This window comes from Poecile atricapillus, chromosome 12, assembly GCF_030490865.1.
Source record: "Poecile atricapillus isolate bPoeAtr1 chromosome 12, bPoeAtr1.hap1, whole genome shotgun sequence".
Classification (NCBI taxonomy): domain Eukaryota; kingdom Metazoa; phylum Chordata; class Aves; order Passeriformes; family Paridae; genus Poecile; species Poecile atricapillus.
This window is the reverse complement of record NC_081260.1, coordinates 11,673,129-11,695,012: the sequence shown is the minus strand read 5'-3', so window position 1 is coordinate 11,695,012 and position 21,884 is coordinate 11,673,129. Positions and strand designations below refer to the sequence as shown.

The window sequence follows — 21,884 nt, the reverse complement described above, 5'->3', positions numbered from 1 at the left end:
AAGGCAAGAGCCTTGAAGTGGTGGAACTGGCCACTAGGGCAGGCAAATGTGAGATTCCATGCTTTGGGCAGCACAGAGAGATGTACCAGAGCTTCACACATCCCTGGTGAGTGGCTAGAAAGACATCAATTTAGAATTTAATTGCTTCTGATTTTCTCTTAAAGAATGTGAATGAGAAATTCTTTATTGAGAAAAAGTTTTAAATTTATCTTGAATCAAAAGCATTTTCCTCCCCATTTTTTTCTTTCAGCTACCAAACCGAAAGACTCAACTATGCATGCAAACCTAAACCCAGTGTTGCACACTGATGGAGACAGTTACCTCTTCATTTCCACTGCATCAAGTTCTATCTACCAGCCTCTGTTGATACAGTCTACAAAAGATGGCATTTGTAACAGAAGTTGTTAATGCTTCTAGAAAATAAAATCATATTCTGAAATTACCGCTCCCATTGTGACCTCTTAATTCTCATAAAGCAGGTGATCCTGGTTAATGACTAAAACACAAACATCTGCTTATCCCCCTCAAAAAAAAAATGGATTAATAAAGCTGAAATTACACAGTTAATGGTGTGGATAGTCTCCCACAGAAGTGTGATCACATTTCAGAACATTACATCTAGCTCAATTTTAATGAAATTAAAATCAATTACTATTGCTACATCCTCTGCTATTTTAAGCCTCCTATGGTTCCATAAACAATAACAGCAAGGATACATTACCATGCTTTTGGAAGAAAAAAATAATTCAGTAAAGGAAGAAATATAGTCTTTTATCTGTAACCACTACACATATTATTCTACACTCTGACATAAATCTGAAAAAGGCAAAAATATCTGTAATTATATAAGAAAGTTCTAGTCAAAGCAAGGAAACTGCATAACTGACAAGTTGCTGTGTAATGCCTTCCAATAAGCATGTCATATAGTTTTTAGCTGAAAATGAGAAGAAGCCATGAATTATTCAAGAACTTGCCCATTTGTTACCAAAACTACTTTGTCATGTAAATGAGTAGAGTTTTGAAATTTCCCGGAAAAAAGTATGTCCCAGAATTTGATCCAAGATCAATTCTTTATTTTTCACAAAGGATTTGCATTAAAATGTTTCAGAGTATTAAACCAGTAACTTGATTATCACAACAATGACTGCTTATGAAAAAAGCACAGCTCCCTTGAAACATATAAATCACCATCTTCCCGTAACATTTCAAAATCAGGGACTTCACATCACACCCAACCTCTGACAGAGGAGCTGATAAAAGAATAACTCCAAAGGCTGCAGCACAGTTCAACTGATGACTTTGGCAGATATATCCAATATTTAAACTGGATCTTGGTGCCCAGTACAAACCAACACAATCCAGGGCACAATCTTTGATTTCAGTAGCACTCCTCAGGATCAAAATGAGCTGAGGCAGCTGAGACAGCAAAACTCAGCAGAGATGGACAGAGAGTAAATCCTGGCTTCTGAACAGTGCTGTTACTTGCTGTGATACTCGTTATTTAATTCATGGAACGTGTCTAATTTCAGTATGGAACAGCAGACAAGGATGAAGCAAACTTATTATCTGAAACTGAATAGTTTAAAACCAAATCATACAAAGTATCTGTAAACTCATTTTAATTCAAAACTGGATCATTTAAGGAATATTTATTCATTCATTCTTTAAAAGTCCTCTTTTTTATCGTCTCTTTTTAGGCATAGAGATGACATCCACATCTACATGATGGAAATCACGAGCTCCAGCACATGTTTAATTTAAGGCTCATCCAACAGTTCCAAGATACTTCTGAGAAATGCATTTTGGTGCCTTACTGAACAAGGTCTGCTTAAATGTATGATAAATCATAATTGTGTATTGAAATAAACATTTCTTCAAAACCAGACAGAACTGTAACTCCCCATGGCCTGATCCCATCAAAATAATTCAAACTGTAACTCTCTAATAACTCAGAAGATTTGAAACAAAGTACTTAAACAAAACACTTCATGATTTTATAAGTATCAGGTTCTGAAAGTTTACAGCAAATTGAGAATTCGCAAATTTTGTACTTAAAAAAAAGAAGTAATTAAGTGAAAGCACGTTAATTATAGCTGTTGGATGAAGTAACTATAATTACTAGGGAAACTAATTTTGAGACAAAGCATTATGTGACATATATGAGAATAAAAAAATTAATATGTATTAACTGGATGAATATCTAAATTCTAATAGCTAAAATTATTTTTTTTTTAGCAATATCTAATATTCCATAGATTATTAACCAACAATCCCCACATTCTTATTTAGACTTTAACACAATACTCACCTCAGAACACATGTGTAGAAACCACTGTCTTGCAGCTCAACCGAGTGAAACCATATGGAATCTTCATCCTTGCTCATCCTAACTTCGGAAAATATAATGGGTTCTTCTAAATCTCCTTTGTTTTTGTACCACATAAGCCTAAGACCTGTGCTTTGGGCCATGCTATAATTAGTTCTGATATAGCTGTAGAAAAGGGCACATTTCACTCGGACTGGTTCACCTGCCAAAGCCATGTATGTCTTGAGATCCACTGACCAGTCAATGCAACCATCAACTGAAAGCAAAACAATAATAAAGAAATATTAGACACAGACACATTTTTCAATATAGTGAAAGGCAGTTTGGGAAATGCAACACAGTACACATTAAAAGAAATGGCTTTTGGCATCTGCTGAATTGTTTTAAGGTAATATGGAAGACGTAAAGCAGTTATTGGCAGCTAAGGGGTTTCATGCACCTTTTTAAATTACATGTAACGGTGAATGTGCAGGCAGTAAGTAGAGCACACTAAGCTTGCTCAATTCCACATCTTTAGAATATCATTACTTTCATCCCCAAAACACTAATTATTTATTAAATAAACCAAGTGTTTTGCACCTTAACTGCTTGCCCCTGTAAACCAGTTTTGAATTCTCCAATTCCTTGTTGGAAGAAAACGTACATTGGCATTTGATGCCAATCTTATCCCTTAAAACTTTTCTATCCACCTCTGTTAATTATGTTATGCAGAAAAAATCCCCAAATAACAGATGTGACATTTAGAATTTTCTTTTCAAAGCAGTTTCACATAGTTTGGTTTTTTCCCTACAGCCTAATCCAGCTGTAGAGGTCTGTATTATATACAACAGGATACAATTACAACATCCTGCCTATGCAATCAAACTTAATACAGGAGTCATACAAATAAAAAAGGACCTCTTTTGATATTCTTTTCAGCAAAAACTTTTGAAACTGTTTTCTTGGTACTTCACTCTAAAATTAACCTACATCAGACAGTTTAATAAAAGATCACCTATCCCTACAATTTTTTCTCCCATTGCTATTATCTTAGTTACAATACAGACCTAGCACATGCACACATATCAACATATCACTTATCAGAGACCTTTTAATTCGACCTTTTTCATTGCTGGAAAAACTATAAGCTTGAAAATAAGTCAGGAATAAAACCAAAGAAAAAGATTTCAAAAGCAGGTCATCAAAAGGCAAAAACAATACCTAACATTGATAGACTTCATTAAATATGTAGCTTTTAGAATTTATTGATCATATTAAGCTACAAGTAAATGGAACATCTTTACCCTTAATGCAGCATCTCAGATTCTACCACATAACTCTCAAGTTGCCTCTTGTGCACTTACAGTATCAATTCTCATACTATAAATGTTGGATATCCTCATACACTTTTTATTTAATACACATTGTTAATTGCATTCTGTCATCAAGTGATTTTTTCATTTACTTCCTAAACAAAGGTAGCGAACAAAATTTTCTGTACATGGAATATCACCTCTGATCCTACTTTTGGTGACTTTTAAAGCCTTTTATTTATGTCTACCAAGTTTTGAGGTTTCTCTTTAATCATTGAAAGGTAACCATGACAAATGGAAGGTTTTAATTTTCCCATTGCAGTAAATCAGCTTTAAGTGTTGTGATCACATGAGCCACATGTTAAACTTGTTGACACTGACCACTATAATACTTTTCTGATATAAAAACTTCCATGTAACATCTTGCTGCAAAACAAACTTGTTAAAAAAAACAAAAAACCCTAACAATCTCAGGAGGGAAGGCAAGCCCATTACTCAAAATATTAGTCATGACAGATTTGATAGGTGAAGGGATATCATGGAACACCTTTACCCCCAGGGAGTTTCCTGTTCCTGCCCCCCGCTCCACAGGCAGGTGCAAAAGCAGCAGCTATTTGTGCCAGCTGACTTCTTTCTTCATCAAAAAAGCCCCCAAACCAAACCCTTCACCTGAATTTGTGTACACAGTTAACTGTTCCACTTAACTTCAATTTTGATTTTCATTCTTTTTGCTGACAATATCCTACTGATTTAAATTAAAATCCATTGCTTTTAATGGCTGCTGTTAATGACATCAACTGAAAGGCCAGTAGCAATTTACTGATGTTCCTTTTCCTCACTGCTTCTGCTGTGTCCTTCCTCTAACACTTGGAGACACACACAGTAGGACAAGCTTGGATAATCATTATTTGAAAGTCGTGTACTGGAGCACTTGTTCTCAGTGCATCTCCTCCAGGTTTATAACATCCTTCACCATGACCAAAGTTGCACACTGTAACTCGAACATGCCCTTGCCAGGACCCCAAGAAACATCACATTGACCTCTCTCTGTCTCTGCTGCTGCTGCACAGACATGGGCAGCCCACAGCAGACCTGGAGAAAGAATCTGGTTCTCCCAGTCCTACAACCCCATCCGATCCACCTTCACATTAAATGCCTGGTTCTGACAATATGAATTATTTTATATAGGTGACAGGAGTTTTACATTGAGCAGGTGTCATCCTACTCCACACAGAGCTTCCTCAGAAAAACTCTGTGCTTTTTTTAAGTCCTGCTCTTTAGGCAGGTGTGATTTACAATTAAAGAACAGTGCAGAGCTCACAGCTGCCTTCTCTCAGCGAGGGATGTGCAATGCAGTGCTGAGCTCTCCAGATGGCTCATCCCTTGTTCTCCAGGACACACAGGAATTCCCAAAGGTATTCTCTCTCTACTGTCATTTAGCAGTCACAGAAGTCTAAGTAGGGCTGTAAGTTGAAATGAATACAGGTGTCCAGGACTGGAATTTAGATCTAAACTAATTCAGCCAATCTAATTATCTCAGCCAATCTAATTAATTAATTAATTCTGTCACTCTTGTGTCAGTCAAATCCTGTCACACCACCTAATTCTTTCAAACCTGTGCTGGTTCAACAAAGTTAAACCACACCAAAGAATAACTAACAATGAGACACACATGGAAAGCTTGTGGATCAAGTTCAGCAGTGCCAGGTTTTTTTTATTTCACAGAGAGTCACAATTAGTAGGAGTTATGTAGTTAGGAACTGACCCAATATGGAAATCCAAATTTGGAAGCTCAAAATACCTTGCTTCCAATGATATTTCTCCCATATCCACACCAAACTTGTAAAAGCACAGTTCAAACAAACACTAAGCAACCCTCAGTGCCATTCAATCTGCCTTGTCCTCCACTTTCATTTGAAAATTTATTTTCCCTTCTTGAATGCACTTCTAATTTCAGAATTTGAGCTACTGAAGTATAGGAAGCACAGTGGAATAGATGAAAGGCATCTGAACAGTAATTTACAACCAGGTCACCAGAGTGGCTAAAAACCCTCTCCAACTGTCCCCAGAGGACACTGCAGTGGTGGGGCCGGAGCTCTGTTGGCCATTGCCAGCGCTCCAGAGCAGGCACCGGACAAGGCGACCTGGGCCCAGCAGAGCACCTGCAGCCCAAGGAAGAAATGAAAGAAAAGGAAATTTACACTAGAGACTTTTTTTCCTGTTAACAGTATCTGAATGAAAGAATTTGAGCAGCCCAAAGGAGGCTGTCCCCAACAGGGAGTGGGGTGGAGGGGGAAGGTGCAGGCAGGCTGCTGCCCATGGTCCTGTGTGCCCCAGCTGCTCCCCTGTGACAGCTCTTCCTGCAGCAGGCCAGGAGGGGGTAATGACAGAGAAAAGAGCACACAGGGAACAGAATAACAAGTCATTATAGCATTGATGACATCTGTGGAGGGGAGAAGTCTCACGGAGCACCTTGACTAAATCTTAATTATTGAAGAAAGACTAATCAAACAGGAGCCAAGTTTTTCCCCTTGCTCTTTTTTTCTTGTTAAATACACAGGTAAGAATGTTTCCTCTTCTGAAGCTGTTGAGGCTAAAATCTAGGTCAGGCTCCCTGCACTCACATGGAAACTGGAATTTTTTCCTCTTGCTGTGCTGTCAGTCACTGGAGCGTGAGCATTGTTAGATTCGTTTGGAGTATTCTCCAAGCTGTCATTACAAATGACTGGAGTTGCTTAGGTGGAGTTCAGCACTCCATTATCCAGAACAAAGTTTGCTGTCATTTTTTCTGGGCTGGCTCTCAATATGTAATATAATCATGTTGGTGAGAAAAATAATAGCATTAGAGAGGCACTTATATAATAAATGTATATACACCATTTCTCTGCTACCCTATAATCACCTGGTAAGTGCCAGACAGAAAACTTATTCAAATTAAATCCTGTCTATTGTGGATGCTTATTTTACACACTTCCAAGTTTTTTTAATTTGGAACACTAAGAGACTATAGAAAACACTGTCCCATTTTTATCTCAGATTCCTTAGGGAAAGTGGTCTGCCCACCTATCTGTCAATCTTCCCCATCCCCTTTGCATAACTTCTACCCCAGCTGACTAAATTCAACCCTATTGCATAGAAGATGAAAGTGCTGAGGAGTGCTCTCTCCTGTATGGGTGCAGAACAGCGTCCCACTGTCCCCTCCATGAGCTGGGAAACAGCAGCAGTGAAGCACAGTGCAGCCCAAAGGGGCCCATGCCAGTCACCTACCCAGGCTACTGCAACCTGAGCAGAGAGCAAACTGAAAATGAAGGCTACAAAACTATTAAGGAAAATATAGATTGAGTTGGCTGACAATAAGTTATTGTACTTTTATGTCAGCAATCACCCAAAGCATGTACTGCATCTTCTTCCTCAACATTTCCTGGCAATTTCCCATTACTCTTATTTTAAATAAATCTAGTTGTCTAGGGAGCCTAGATGCATTTTAACATGAACCATAATAATTTATAAGCAATTATAGAGGAGCATGTACATCGTCTCTAAGTAATTTGTCTTTCTGATTGCTGTCACATGAATAATTTTTTGCACTGCACATCTGCCTGTTATAATTTTTATAGGGATCTGTCACCTACAGCAATTTATATCATAGCATTGTTAAACATGTTTGCCTACCTTGTTACCTGAAAATCTCATTTTAAATTGAAATAATCTACAAATAAATCATTAAAAAAATAATACACTAACTAATGTATTAAATTTATTGCTCTGCAAAGCAGGCAATGCTTGTGACTCTAGGTACACAGTCAGAAATAAAACCACCATTCCTCTAATACAAGAGTTATATTTTTATGTATATGTTAGCTGTAGGACAGCAAAGTCCAGGAACTGATATCCATCATGCTCAGGGTTGGCAGACACATAGCAGTGATAGATGCACTCCATTAAGAATGTCCAAAGAGAGATGCAAATTTTTTAGAGTCTTAAAGGGGAGAAATCAGTTACAACCTATGAATTTTTGGCAACTTGGGATTTTCAGATCTTGATTCTGGAGAAAAGGGAACACACCCTGCATTTGAACACTTTAGCAGCTTTGGCTGGACATGATTGTCTCAAGGGTCAGGGTGTTGGATCAGCCTCACCAAATGCAATTGGTTTCACATCTCTGGACTTTTGGCTGCACTCTGCTAATGCTGCTGCAGTGCTTGCAGACGTCTGCCAGCTTCTCATCACAGCCTGGCACTGCCATGTGAGACCTGAACAGCAGCAGAGCCCACTTGTGTGTCCTGTCTCCTCCCTGAGCCCTTCCCTGCTCCTCAGACCATGAGCTGTGGGACCTGAGCTGCCTAAAAACTGCCAGCAACCACCACACCCTTCCCAGTATTCTTTAAACACTCCAGTGCTCAGACACACATTTGCTGGTCAAAGAACACTTTGCAAATAACAGACTCTTGACCACTTTGTGCACTGCTCAAAATCACAGATCTTACCTCCAAAGCATGGTGAGGTCTCTGTGTGTGGAGCTCCCCCATCTTAGCTCACTGACCAAAGTAGATGATGAAAGAACACTCTCGTAACTGTTAATAAAAATTCACTCTACTGAGACACATCTGAGCTGGTATCTCTGACATGCAGAGCAAGTCACCTGGCTTTACAAGGGAGAAGCCCATGCTGGCAATACTCCGGGAGTGGGTGGAGGGTGGCCTTGTCCAGCAGCAGAGGAGCATTTCCAAGAGCAGGCAGGGAGGGGAGGAGGGGGAAAGTTCAGGTAAAGTGTCTATCATCTCCCTTTTCTGTGAGTTTTACCCTTTGAATCAAGTAGACTCTAGGTTTTGACTCTATGTCCATATTTTAAGTGCATTTTAGAAAAAATTCAAATAGTTTTCCCCTGAGGGACACACAAAAAAATATCTGCTGGAGATAAGATCACTTAGAAAATAACAAATCTTCAGCAAAAACAAGTTTATTGTGGTTCAATATGGGTGAATTTTGCCATGCTTGTCCTACAGTCCTGTCAACAGCTATTACTAATCCTTTTCTATGACAGTAACACCTTGTTTCAGCAATAAACCAAGATTTTTTTTTTGCTGCAGAAACACAACATCTGAGAATAGGATCACTCACTGACTTTGCAGTTTCTCTACTCTGATCTGATTTTCTGAATATTTTCCAGCAAAAATTAGACTATTCAAACTTACTGGTGAAAATGCTTGGGACTTTCAAGGCATATAAAAACACAAATACTCCAAAATTCCTAAGCCAAGTAATGATGAGTGAAAAAAATCTTCATTAAATTTAGCAACATGCAAACGTTCCTCCAAATCTGGGCCAAAAATAAGGAAAAATTAATTTAAATATCATTATACACTACCTAACTTTTTTTCCTAATTTTGATCAAAGCTTTAAATTTCTGCAGGATGGACTGAAAGGTTTTTAAGACTTGCATATGCTTCATTTTTTTGACCAGTTTTTCTTATGATCCACAGCTAAACAACCCAACTGAAATGTCAAATATTCCAGCCGAACACTCATTATTTCCTTTGAGGTCAAACTCTCTGTAAATATATACTGCCAGAGGTTCAAATAACCACAGATTGCTCTGCCCTGAATTACATATGCATATGGAGCCAGGAGCATTTTAGCCTTGTATTGAAAATGCAAAAGAAAGAACATACTGGTAGATCACCAAAATTCTCTAGGGAGAGAAAAACCCCTGAACAAAGTCTCAGCTTCCAGAAGCGATGGCATATTAATGAGGTCAAGGCTTAGAAATTATATTTGAAGAATGAAAATGCTGCAGCAGAGTCAGTAGAAGGACTGGACAGGGGCATTTCATCCCCAAGCACTTGTCAGAGCCAGCTTTTCAGGTGCCACTTTATCACAGGGGTTTTCTGGAATGCTTGCTGATGGAAAGAAGAGCAAATCACAGCTGGCAGGTTAAGGATTTTGCTGGAGACAGGGAGGTCTGAGACACATTCTGTGATGGAAAGGAAATCTCTGTTCTCATCATATTCTTTGCTACCTCTTCCAAGTCAGATGTTCCCAGAGACAGATGGAACCTGAAGTGCCCTTCCAAAGCTGTGCTCTTTGTGTTCAGCTGATCGCTCTGCTGAGCACAGAGAGGGGGAGGGCACTAAAGCAACTCTTTAAAATGCAGCATATTCACCCTAAAAATGAGTATTTGGTGACCTTGATCTCCTAATCACTTCAGTATCTGGCAGGTTTTTAAAGAGCCTGTGTTGAAGTAAACAGTACAGAAATTGGAACTTATAAAAGTGGTTTGGTTTAAAATATTCAGTGTAATGCCTTGACTCTCTGCAGCTGTCACCATGTTAGAAAACAATGTGAAAGGCACCTTGAAAATCAACAGCAGTACAGACAGGACATGAACAATAAAGAAATCATACTTCATGGCTTCATGCTTTCATGCATTTTGTGAAGTCCCAGCCATGGGTTCAAAGGATGTGCCCAGCCTGTCCTGCCTTCTCAGCCCCCCCAGCACTGCCTGGCCCTGCCCTTCCCACTCCAGTTCCTCTCCTGCCATGGGCAGCAGATTTGGGAGAGCTGTAGGAAAGGTCATTGACAAATCTCCTTCCTCTGCCCAGCCTCCCCCTTTGCTTCAAGGCAGTAAAGCCAAGAGGGTGATCTGCAGCAAACAAGGTATCCAAACCACTAAACTTCTTTTCTTCTTTGAGAATCTATAAATTAATAGCTATTTCTTCAAAGTCAGCCACGAAATAACATGATTAAATTAGCACCAACTAGCCTGGGAACATTATCTTAAGCAAAGAAAAGTATGTTGCTCTAGATTGAAGTGGCCAGATCAGATACAGGCTGTTACATCTGTTTCTTGGACTGAACAAGTAACAAAACCTTTCTGTTTAAATCCTAAAATTTAAATTCCATAAATTAACAACTCAGACAACAAAAAAGTCAGTGCAAACACTGGTATGAACTCAAAGGCTTTAAATTAGTGTTCATCCAGATCTGAAACCTGTCTGAAGATGGGATTGTCTTTTCTTTTCTTGTCCACAAAATCTAGTAAACAAAAATAATTCTCTTTTCCAACCTTCAAAACAGGGAAAAAAAGTCACTTTTTTTCTAGCATGTTGCACAGAGGATGTTGCCATTTTCGTTAGCTCTTTGGATTCCTGAGGGAATCAATGAATGATGGAAAAGCTCAAAGAGAGACTTCCCAGCATCTCTGATACCTCTTTGGTGCACAGAACTATATTCAAAGGAGACAGAAAGAAAGAAGAATCAGTGTGTAAGGAAGAACAGTTAACTTATACCAATAACAGGTAAAACAGACTGAAAATATTTTTTTGCATTTATAAATAAAAGCTTTATCTTAACACAATTTCAGGTAAGGAGCAACACACTGAAGACACACTTCATACCTGAAGGTATGTGCATTTAATACTTTATGTGCTGTTGACTACACGTGAGCTCTTTAAGGACACTACATTAACCATGTAAAATTTCACACAGTTCTGTTTGCATGTCTTTAACACCATGCAAACTTTGGGAACAAAGCTGAATTAATCTCAATAATCAATGATTCTCTTTTTACTAGTTTCCTTGTATAAAGTGACTTAAGGTAAAGTGAATGAAAACTAACTCCCAGATCAGGCAGTTGTAGTCTCAAGTAATCACAAATCAGAAAACTCTATATCCACTGCTTGTTATTCTCAGAAGGGAGTAGTAGAAAAGAATTGTGAATAATAAGAATTCAAAATTAAAGACAATGAACCTCTATTAACTTGGTAGCCCTGTGAGGTAGAATTACTGTTGAACATACACAAGATTTTTTTATGTGGCATGTGATTTTCAAATATGTGGACAGTTTGAATTGGATTATCAGCTCTGAGGACACAGTCCTCTTGAGTTTGGATTAGGTTAGGAAGATGGGCTCCCTGTTGAATACACAGGGCTAAATTAATTTCTTCCACTGTCTGTACAGGAGAATCCTTGAGAGACACAGGTCTGCTGTAAGAGCTCCTACCACACCTCACCTGTGGCAGAGGCAGAGTGCTCGAGAGAAAAGGAGAGCAAGGAGACTATCAAAAGAGCCCACCACCAGAGGAAAGCAGGACTGGGTTATTCCTGGGGATGATCTCCATGGAGTTTGTGCAAGGTTTAAGCAATCATTCACTGGGACACCTCAGCAGAGACTTTGCTGGTAACCCAAATTCCCCATTTACCATGGGCAACTGGTGCCTGACCAATGCACCTGCCTGTCTCACAGCCAGCTGTGCCATCATCCCGGGCCTCGGAGCGGAGCCAGATTCCAGACCTCCAGGGGTCTCTTCCAAGCCACCTGACCCTATGGCTTGTCCTAGCACTAACACAGCCCTTCACAACTCACAGATGCACAAAGGGAGCCTTTCTCACAAATATCCAGACCTGGGTGGACACCTGCACTACCCTACTCATTAATAATTTAGTTTCTAGCTTACAAAGATGTAATCAATCGATCAGAAGATTACCAAGGGTAATCTTTACCCTTTACAAAAAGGGTACAAAACTGGTTCCCCATCATAAATGGAGAATGAATGTTTTGGAGCTTAGATATCTGTAAAATACTGGATGATCACACAGCAATGTTAAAAAAAAAATAAAAAAAGAGAGAGAATGCCCAATTTTCGATCAGGACATACACAAGAATAGAAGGGAACAAGTCAAGTTCATCTAATTTACTTGCAACAAATAACTAGCTTTGGTCATTTGCTTTGACTCTATGCATTTACCTTTGGATATCTAGAGACACTTGCCATTTTACAATTGCTGTGCCATTCTTCCTGTTATCTGGCACAGATAATTTCAGCTGCAGTAAGCCAATTACCATTTCTACTTGCATGACAGGAGGACCTCTGTCATGAAAAGGTTGTGACCCACACTCTAGCCTAGGTTGCAATTCCTCCTCTTATTTTAATTCATTATCTACACGTATGCAGCAGAATTTAAATAGGAAATTCTCCTGACTGCAGATCACATTCGATTATATTTCAGTAAAATGAACATTTACAAATCAAAAGAGTATTTGCTTTTATAGGATAGTCATGAATAGAAGTGTTAGTGGGTTATTTGATTAAAATTTCTGTAAGTGATGAATTACAAAATGCTTTCAAAAGGAGATATTTTTAAACAGTAAACATTGTTCACTTGTTTCTTTTTAAAATAAATAAACAGGGTTATTCTAATTGCAAACCATTATAATTACATGTAAGAAAGAAAAATGAAGGATGATTGAAAAATGAGCCATTACAAGAGCTACCAGAGCTACAGATGTGTCTCTCTAGGTAAAGTGGCAATGCAGTGCTGTGCTCTGGAACACACCACTGCACCTTTGCTTAGAACACCTTTACATTTATATATCCATTTTCCAAAAGCTGCCAATTGTAACATCCTGCAGCACTCCATCCACCGGCAGCCCCTCGCCTTCAATGGGAAAAGGGTCATGTTGATGGGACTGCATCCACGCCCTTTTCTGAAAAAAAGGCCCTAGGGGAGACTGCCATCACAGCCCCCCCATGGCCTGCCAGCTCCCCAAATCCCCACCCACTTCCAGATGAGCTGTGAGCAGTGACTCTGAGCAGGACTGGTCACCAGTACCACCACTCCTCTCAGTCCCCTCTCAAGCTCCCATCCCTGAGACCTTGCTCCTCCCTTGCCCCAGCCCCAGTGACCATCCCTTATTGGGGTAGGGGGGCTATTTTGTCATCACCAGAACTACAGATCCACACATGGTCCCATTCCTAAGGACTTCATCCTATTTCAAATTATTTTCCAAAGTCTTTACTTAGAGCAGAGGCAACACTGACTGAAATCCCACAAAAACCGGCTCTGCTTCAAGCTGACACAAAGCAGTGACTGTCTTTAAATGAGGGCCACCATAAAGCAGATAGACTCTAAACCAGCCCAATTTAGCCTTCTCCTCACACTTCCTTGTAACTTCATGAGCCAGAAACAAAACTGGCAACAGGAAGATTTCATTTATTAGTAAGCAAAAGTAACAAACTGCAAATACTTCATTACTAATACATCATTTGCTCAGAACGACACAAAACAAACAAGTCTGTGTTTTATTCATGGGCCTCCTGACATCCTCAATGGCCCAGACTCACTGCAAAACATGCAGCTGTTGCTTGTTCCACTGAAAAGGGATGGGAAGATGGAGATGTTTGAGCTCCAGGGCTGAGGCTGAGCAAAGGTGGGAGCTGAGAATACGGGAGGGGAGCTGGAGAGCTCTTGGTACCTCAGGCCTTTCTTTGGATGTCAACACATCCTCCAGGTGGGACACTGCCCTGCAGCCCCTAATCCATCAGCACATCATTATTAAATCATCACAGTGCAAGGTAAAAGGCACCTCTGAAACTTGTTGTAAAAACCTCCACCTGAGCCACTGATAAACCAGAAAAATTGCACAACTGGAGCAACATGTTTAATTAATGTCTCTCCACTGGTTACCCAATACACAGTAAGCAATGTGGAGACTGCTCATTTGCTCACTCACTCCCAGTTTCTTATTCTAACCCACATTCCATCATTTCCTGTCCCCATCTTGGGAACTGACTGCGATACAGCTTGAAGACAACAGTATTTTAATATTTTAAAATTATTAATATGGCAAAGCATGGAGGTGACTACACCTGGACTGGCCAGTGTAAGGATCACCAAAGAAAACCACTATGTTTTCCATTTAAGAAATCCTGCTTTGAAACATGGAAAATCAGTACTTCAATTCTTAAACAGAAAAAAACTCACAGTGATTAGGGAAGACAGGACAGAAATGCAAAACTAGATCCCTTCTTTCTCCATCTTCTTCATAGAGAGGGGACTCATTTCGAAGCCTGGCTGAAGCAACCTCACTCAGTTTGAGGCTGCAAATGCTCAGTGCCTGGAGGACTCCCACCCCTGCTCAGGGCAGGCAGGCTGTCCCTGCTCCTCTCAGAGGGCTCCTGCCTCTCACATCAGGGCTGGGACTCTCCTGTCTGCCAGTCCCTGATCCTTCCAGCACTGCCCCTGCTAAACCCAAGCAGAATTCAGCAGATAGTGGGGAAGTTTCCCAGTGGGGAAGCTGGAGATGGGAGGGAAGATTAATTATGACACACAGGGTTGTGAGTGGATGCATTCCCAATTAAAAATGCTCTATTTAATTCAACCCAATTTTATTATAATTTTGATTATATTATTTTTTCCAGCTCACAATGACAGATTTTTCAATTGAGATGACAGAACTGTCATCTGTCCAGCTCTACATCTGAAGGAAGAGGAAAATGACTGTTCCCAGCTGAAGAGGAAAAAGCACACAGGAGGCATGTGACCTCAGGGCAGGGATTTTGGGTACAGACAGGGAAGTGAAGTGAGCGGTGTCTGACAGACTAACACATGTTACTGGGGCACAAAAAAAAAAAAGCACTTTGAATCTGCTCTTATCGTGGTTAAAGCAGAATTTAATGGCAACAAATCATTCTTGTTTTCACAAGATACAGGGTCCAGCCTCAGAGGTGTGGATGGCATCCAGCTCCCACGGAGATCAGTGCACCCCACACAACCTCTGCATCCTGCAGCACTGGGATGACACTCCGGGGAGCACGTCCCTACAGCAAACCCTCTTTGTGAGAGGGGAAAAAGAATAAAACAGAGGCAGGCTCTGTTAGAAACAGGCACATGCATCAGAAATAAAGATGCAGGCGTCATGCAAACTGTGTTAAGGGAACTGCTGATAAAGAGGATTTCTTCCAAGATAAAGACTGTCTGTCGCATTTCTATTAAAAATAAGATTATCACCAACACAATCATATTTTTTCATGCGTCACTTGTGAAATAAATTATATTTCACTGTGAGGTTGACAGTGTAAGAAACACAATTAGAATGATTTACATATTAAAGACATTATTATATCTTCATTGTAAATATTTCCATCGTGATGACTTTGAACAGAATCTTTGAAAAACAGAAATATAAATATCCTCATGCCAGATTTCACATAATCTGAAATCATGCTGTGTCAAATTGTCAATTTTAAAAATTCTCCTCAGCCATTACAAATCCTATTTTAATCTCTCCAAAGACTCATCTGCTTTTACATAATTGAAAATAACCACTGCTTGTAATGTGTTCATTTGATGTGCAGTGAATAACGTGGTGCCAAAACCCTTCTAGCCAACCACTGTTTTGAAAAACTGCACTAAGCTTTCAATCTCCAAACTGCCTAGGGCCGCATAAACCTTTACAATGCAATTTTTTTATTGTTTAATGCTAAATATTCCAAATTATGTCATCAAAATCATGAGAGTTGTATTTTTTTTCCTCTTCCCTGGGACTGATTAGTGTGTCTTCAGTAAGAAAGATAAGCAAATACAACCTCATTAACGAGCTACGAACTTTAGATAACAAAAAGCACCACTAACAGCCCAAGTGCTATTGAACGGCTTCTCCTGTGAGAAGAGACAAATTCACTCAGCAGGAATCATGGACCTTGCACTTCTTTGCTTCTATTTGCATACATTTAAAAATAGTCCTGGTACTCCAGAGAACACAGCTAACATGAAGGATGTGAGGGATGACAGCAGAGTTCCACCAGACACCCAAACACAGGCATGGACAAAGGGGACCAGGGTTATAAGAATACGGTGCAAGAAGAGTGACTTTCAACCTGGTTTTGCAAACTCTGCTTTAATTAGGAAAGGATTTCTCAAATGCCCATGCATCTTCAAAGTTTGTGCTGGGAAAACCATTTACTGCTAAATGGCAATGTAGGCTGCATGCTAAATATTCTGATTTTTTGGTTCTCTGAATAGCTGTTACCCCAACATTCTTCCTGTCTACCTTGGGTTTTTTAACAGAATTACATATAGCCTGCAGCTCCAAATCTAAATGAAAAATGGAGCTCCAATTGAAACTTAGGATAAAAAAGAAGGCAAAAGTTAATGAGATTTAAATTAGTAACAGCCAAAGCTTTCCCTTAAAGAAAACATTATCGATTTTAAAGAGCTACCTAATGAAAAAGAATGGCACACATTTAAGACTTTGCATGAACTACATTAGAGTTTCATTTGTAATAATAAATAAGGATGTGCTTTACAGTCCAGTTAATCAGCAGGATTTATGTACATATTTTTATGAGTTAACTACACATTCCCTAAGCCCTTAATCACAGTTCTGGGTGAACTGTTTATGGTACTGAAAAATTATAATTTCTAAGGCCCAGACTGTAAAGATAATTAAGTACCAGTTCCCTATAAGAGTTAAACACCTATACGGTTTCTGGGTTTATAATCTATTCTTCATTTGAAAAATGGAAATGCATAGTGTTTCACTTTATTCTTTCTTAAAAAATGTTTCTATTTTCAGTTTATGTAACTGGTTATTGGAAAAATTCTCCTCCTATAAATGTTTTGCAGCTTTTACACACTATGAACAAAAAAGTATTATTGCCAGAAAAGGCAATACATGGACTCTTTTTAAATTCCCTGAATAGGTAGGAAATTTGTTGAGCTGATGGTTTTCATATATTTTCATTCAAACATAATTTTATACAATCACAAAACACTTTATCATATCAGTACAATTCAGGAATATAAGACTGTGATCCTATGACATTTAAATATGGAACACTGGTGACCATGCACAGTTTCTTCTCTGAGAACTGCTGAAAAAACAGATGAAGTGCAAGGTCCCCCAAGCAAGTTTCAAATGACATTTAAACCCAACTATTTCTACAAAAAGTAGGCATGCCTGGATCCAGTCCAAACAGAATTTCACCTCATAATTAATTAAAACTCTAGACAAAACCCACCAGAACAACAGGAACATTCAGTTCATTTGCTGAGATACCTGAAAGTGCTAAAGCTTAAAACTCCATAAATTGCAAAATTCCCTACAGATGCTGGAACCAAGCTCACCTGGGGGAACCCCAAGCCCCCTACCTGGATCCTCAGCTCCCACCCTGGGAAGTATCTGCTCAAATTCACTGTTTAAGCCATAGATCTGCTCAGCATCACCTCACAGGGCTATAAACACACACACCTGCTCACACACAGACTGACCTCCATCTCCTATTGATGACCAACAGTGGTATTTAACTCCCCTCCAGCTCTAAAGACCACATTTCTCTCCAACAGCAAACCAGGAACAAAGGTAACTGCATTTCTCAATGAAGCAAGCAACAAATATCTCAAATTAAGCATGTGCATGCCAAGATGACAAAGAACATGTAAAGGTGCCCCATATGGTACAACAAATACCAAAATCCCAGCACAGCACTTCTCTTTCAATCCAATTCACTGGGACAGCACTTCCCAGGGGAGATAATACTTGTCCAAACATGTCTGAATGGTTTGACTTAATCTTTGCTTTGTTAAAGCAAAAGATAGATTTACAAAGAGATGCATTCATTTTTAATAAAGAACATTCATACACATTAATTTCACCTGCCACATGACTGTGCCATGAAGAGATTCTTTAAAGTAACTGAATAAAACTTAATCCATCAGTTTCACAGAACTAAGAACTGCATCTGCCTCTTTGTGAGCTGATTTACAGATCCTTGGCAGATCTCCTCCCTTACCTTCAACATCCTGCTGTGGCCACTTTGTCGTGACTGTGGTCACCTTCTTCACATTGTCATCACGATTCTGAGCAGTAGTGCAGCTTGGAATCAAAGCCCTACCATGATCCTCCCTCATGTTTCCCACTTAATTCATAAAGTGGATTGCCTCCCAGAGGCAAGCCAGTTCTCAAACACGTGATCTTTGGGTAGAATTTTGGGTGGGCAGAAGGAAATCGCAACTCAGGTATGTTAGGTTGGTTCTGTACTTTGTTCTTCCCATTCTTTAATTATGAAGTATATTAATAAACATGAGCCTTAGATTTGGTATTGCCTAAGGCATGACAAAAACAACTGAAACTGCAGGAGTGGCAACCCTGAATGGATCTTAAGGGAAATAATTAATAGAATCTTACCTATGATTCCTTGTTCCTCTAAACTATCTATTTTAGTAATGTTCAATAAAACTCTTTGGAGAACAGAAGCCAGTCCCTCCTTCCCCACAGAGATGTGACTGGAGTACACTGCACGTTGGTGAGATGCACCACAGGACCCCTGTGAGGGCTCAGGAGAGCAGGGGGGATGGACACAGGCACTCCTGTAACCCCACTTGGGGTTTAGATCTAAACCAAAGGGATTAAGAATTACTAGTGGACTGAGGGCATCAGCTGGCAGCTGGAACAGTCCCAGACTTAAAAACCTAGGTGAGGTCTGAGGGAAGCAATAAACAGCTGCTACTCACCCTGCTGCCATAGTGATTCTCACATCCAAGCCTAACATTTAAAATGTTTCTCTCGCTTTTATTTGATTCCACTTTATACCACACTGTTTCTCTTCTGTTGTTTTACAGCTGATGCACGGGTTACATTCTGGTGTGTTATGGACCACAGCTCAAGAAGTCCCAATTTAAAGCCTCCCAAAAAAGCAGTTTGTACACAGCTCAGGCTGTCTGACAGTAGGCAGCCTTGTGCTTCTCAACAACCTCCTGATTTAATTACCATTGCCCACATTCAATGAAGAAAGTTTACCACATCCCTTCTGACTTTTGCAACTTCCACAAGTAACAGGCTTCCACATTATTTTTTTTCTTTTTTTCCCCCCTTATGTCTCCTACAGGTTGCTTTTTCTTGCATTGTTCCAACCCACAGAGTTTAACCAGGTTCACATGCTGCCTGTACAATAGTGAAAATTCTGAGACTTGGAATTTGAAGTTTGCTTTCCTCCCCAAGAGCCCTTAGATGACTGTTTGTTCTGTTTTATACATTCTAGTGGGAATTCCTACAAGTACCTTGACCTTTTCTCTCTGCCAGCAGGAGGATTGCTGCTTTAATTGCAGGGAGACAACAACAAAAAATATCCTGGCCATGCAGACCCAAGGTTCCCTGGTGGAATGATGTACAAGAGAGATGGGATTTCTTTGGGGATGGAAAGACCGTGTTCACAAAGAGGTGGCTGAATCATTCAAGCATTTTTTTATGCCTGTAACTTTACCAAGTCTCTTTTGAGCTTCAACAAAAGTTTCATAGTCAGATGAGACCAAGTGTTGGGCTCTTTAAGCACCAGCTGCAAATGAAAGAAGTCTTCCTACAAAAAGCATTTGAAAATAATTTCTTTCAGCTTTGCCAAGGCCAGGCATTACCTGGTCTTGCATCCACCCAGACAGTGAAGGCTATCTTAGGACAGCCTCCTCAAGGAGACGAAGTCTGCCCACTAGTCAGATTAACAAAATGCTAACAAAATCCCTTGGGCATTAAAGATGCAGTTTTTGTAATTTCTGATTTCTTAATTTCTGATTCTGTAACTCTGATTTCTTTTGTAATAAAAATTAAGTATTACAGACTTTGTCAAAAGAACTTTGTCAACACTAACACTCGAAAAACAACTATGCTAATATGACATTTTCCATCCACTTCTTCTGTACTTTAATTCCATTTAGCAATGACCTGCAGCAATTCCCTCTCAACCCCTAATATTTGGTCATATATGCAGGAGGTCACTTTTAAAATTATTTTTTCACTGTGCTAATTTATTGTCATTTTTTATTTATCTAGAATACACTAGCACTTTAAAAGTGACTAAACGTGCCATGTGATAATAATCTTGTTACTGGTTTACTAAAAATGGTTATCACTAAAAATGCTTATTATAGTAGTAAACTAATACCCTAGAAAAACCATTTGGGCAAGACTGTTCTTACATGTGCCATTTCTCTATGCTTTCACCCAAAATATGCCCTGGCAGTCACTTGAGCACACAGAGCAGCTGTAAGTCTCAGCTTAGAAGCCTCACTGAAGCTGAAAAGGGAAAATCTTGGGAACTGTGGCACTTAAAAAAAAAAAAATCTTGCTGTGACACTGGAACCACATTTAGAAAGGGGATAAAATGACTTTTGTCCTTTCCTAACTAGCATTTTTTGACATCCTTTCCTAACTAGCATTTTTTAAATGCACCAGAGTTTTCAAAAAGCACGAATTCTGCAATTCAAGCGTGCACACTGGTACTTGCACAGCCACTGAGGTTCAGAACACAGCACTTGGTCGTCTCCTCTGTGTGATTGTAATGAACATTCTCCACTTAGTGTGATGAATAAAAATCACAGGTCATGCTGAGATGCTTATCTAAAAGACAGAAATAGGTTTATCCACAGGAATATAAAAGTCAGATGAAAAAAGCAGATAAAAGGAATTATCCCCATTTCCTAAAGAAAACAGAAATACTTAAGCTTCAAGGCAAGAAAATATTTTTATACACTGCAACTCTTAAAAAAAAGACAGTCTTCAGGCTGTTCCTGACAAAGGTAATGGTAGTGAAGGGTTCTGAACACAAATTTTTAGTCCACAGCTTTGACTGCATGAGCTTCCTCCTCATGATTTGTTAAGACTCCAGAGTGATAAAACAATAATAATCAAAGTTAAACCTAGACTGAAAACATCAGCTTTGCACGTTATTTTCATCTCAGAATTGTCAGAATCTCAGTTGTCAGAGTCCAGGAGCAGAGGCCACAGTTTAGACTTACACCACAGATGTCTTGGCTCAGCCCTGAGCGCTGAAGGATCCCCAGATTGTGAGAGTCCATTGCTAGAGCCCTCCTCAGCAGAGCTGCATTTAACTATTCTGAGGGCTCCTCTCTCCATCAGCATCCCTCACACACCACCCAAAGCTCTCTGAACTTTTGTGTTCGCTGTGTGATGTGCCTGTGATGATCTCTTACAGGGTTGGGTTGCTGGGGGTTTTTACATCTGAGCTCCTCAATTTTTCCCAACCAGCTTTTCCTTTTCGGACTATGAACAAGAATACTCTAGCTGGACTTCCTGCATCCCAGTCTGCTTCTGAAGGCAGCTGCTACACAAATCTGCCTATTTATAACTATTTTTAAAATACAAAGGAAGAGAGAAGCATTTAGATTATGGGGTCTGGCAGAGGACTTGAACTGTTTTAAACAAACAAACAACAACAAAAAAACCAAAAAAAAAATCCAAAAAAAACCAACCCCAAGAAGGTAAAGCTAACCTTTTCCGCATCATTTGCATATATGACTTTCATAGCTACTGCAATTTCTGAATTTAGTTTTCATTTCTAAAAGCCCATTCCTGATTGTACTCAAACTTCCTGGGAAGAACTGGTGTTTCCTTTCTTGACTTACAACTTCCTTTCCTTTCTGTCCCAGCTCTTACACAACACCTGCCCAACACCAGCAAGGAGATGAGGTGACGA

General features: G+C 39.5%; 1 protein-coding gene across 1 annotated transcript in view; it reads right to left on the bottom strand.

Moving 5' to 3' along the window:
- Positions 1–21,884, bottom strand: part of IL1RAPL2 (interleukin 1 receptor accessory protein like 2) — a 361,380-nt gene that overhangs the window by 171,974 nt on the left and 167,522 nt on the right. The window contains exon 4 of the mRNA XM_058847888.1: positions 2,309–2,582. Coding sequence (XP_058703871.1) covers positions 2,309–2,582 — 274 coding nt within the window. The remainder of the gene's footprint in view (positions 1–2,308; positions 2,583–21,884) is intronic.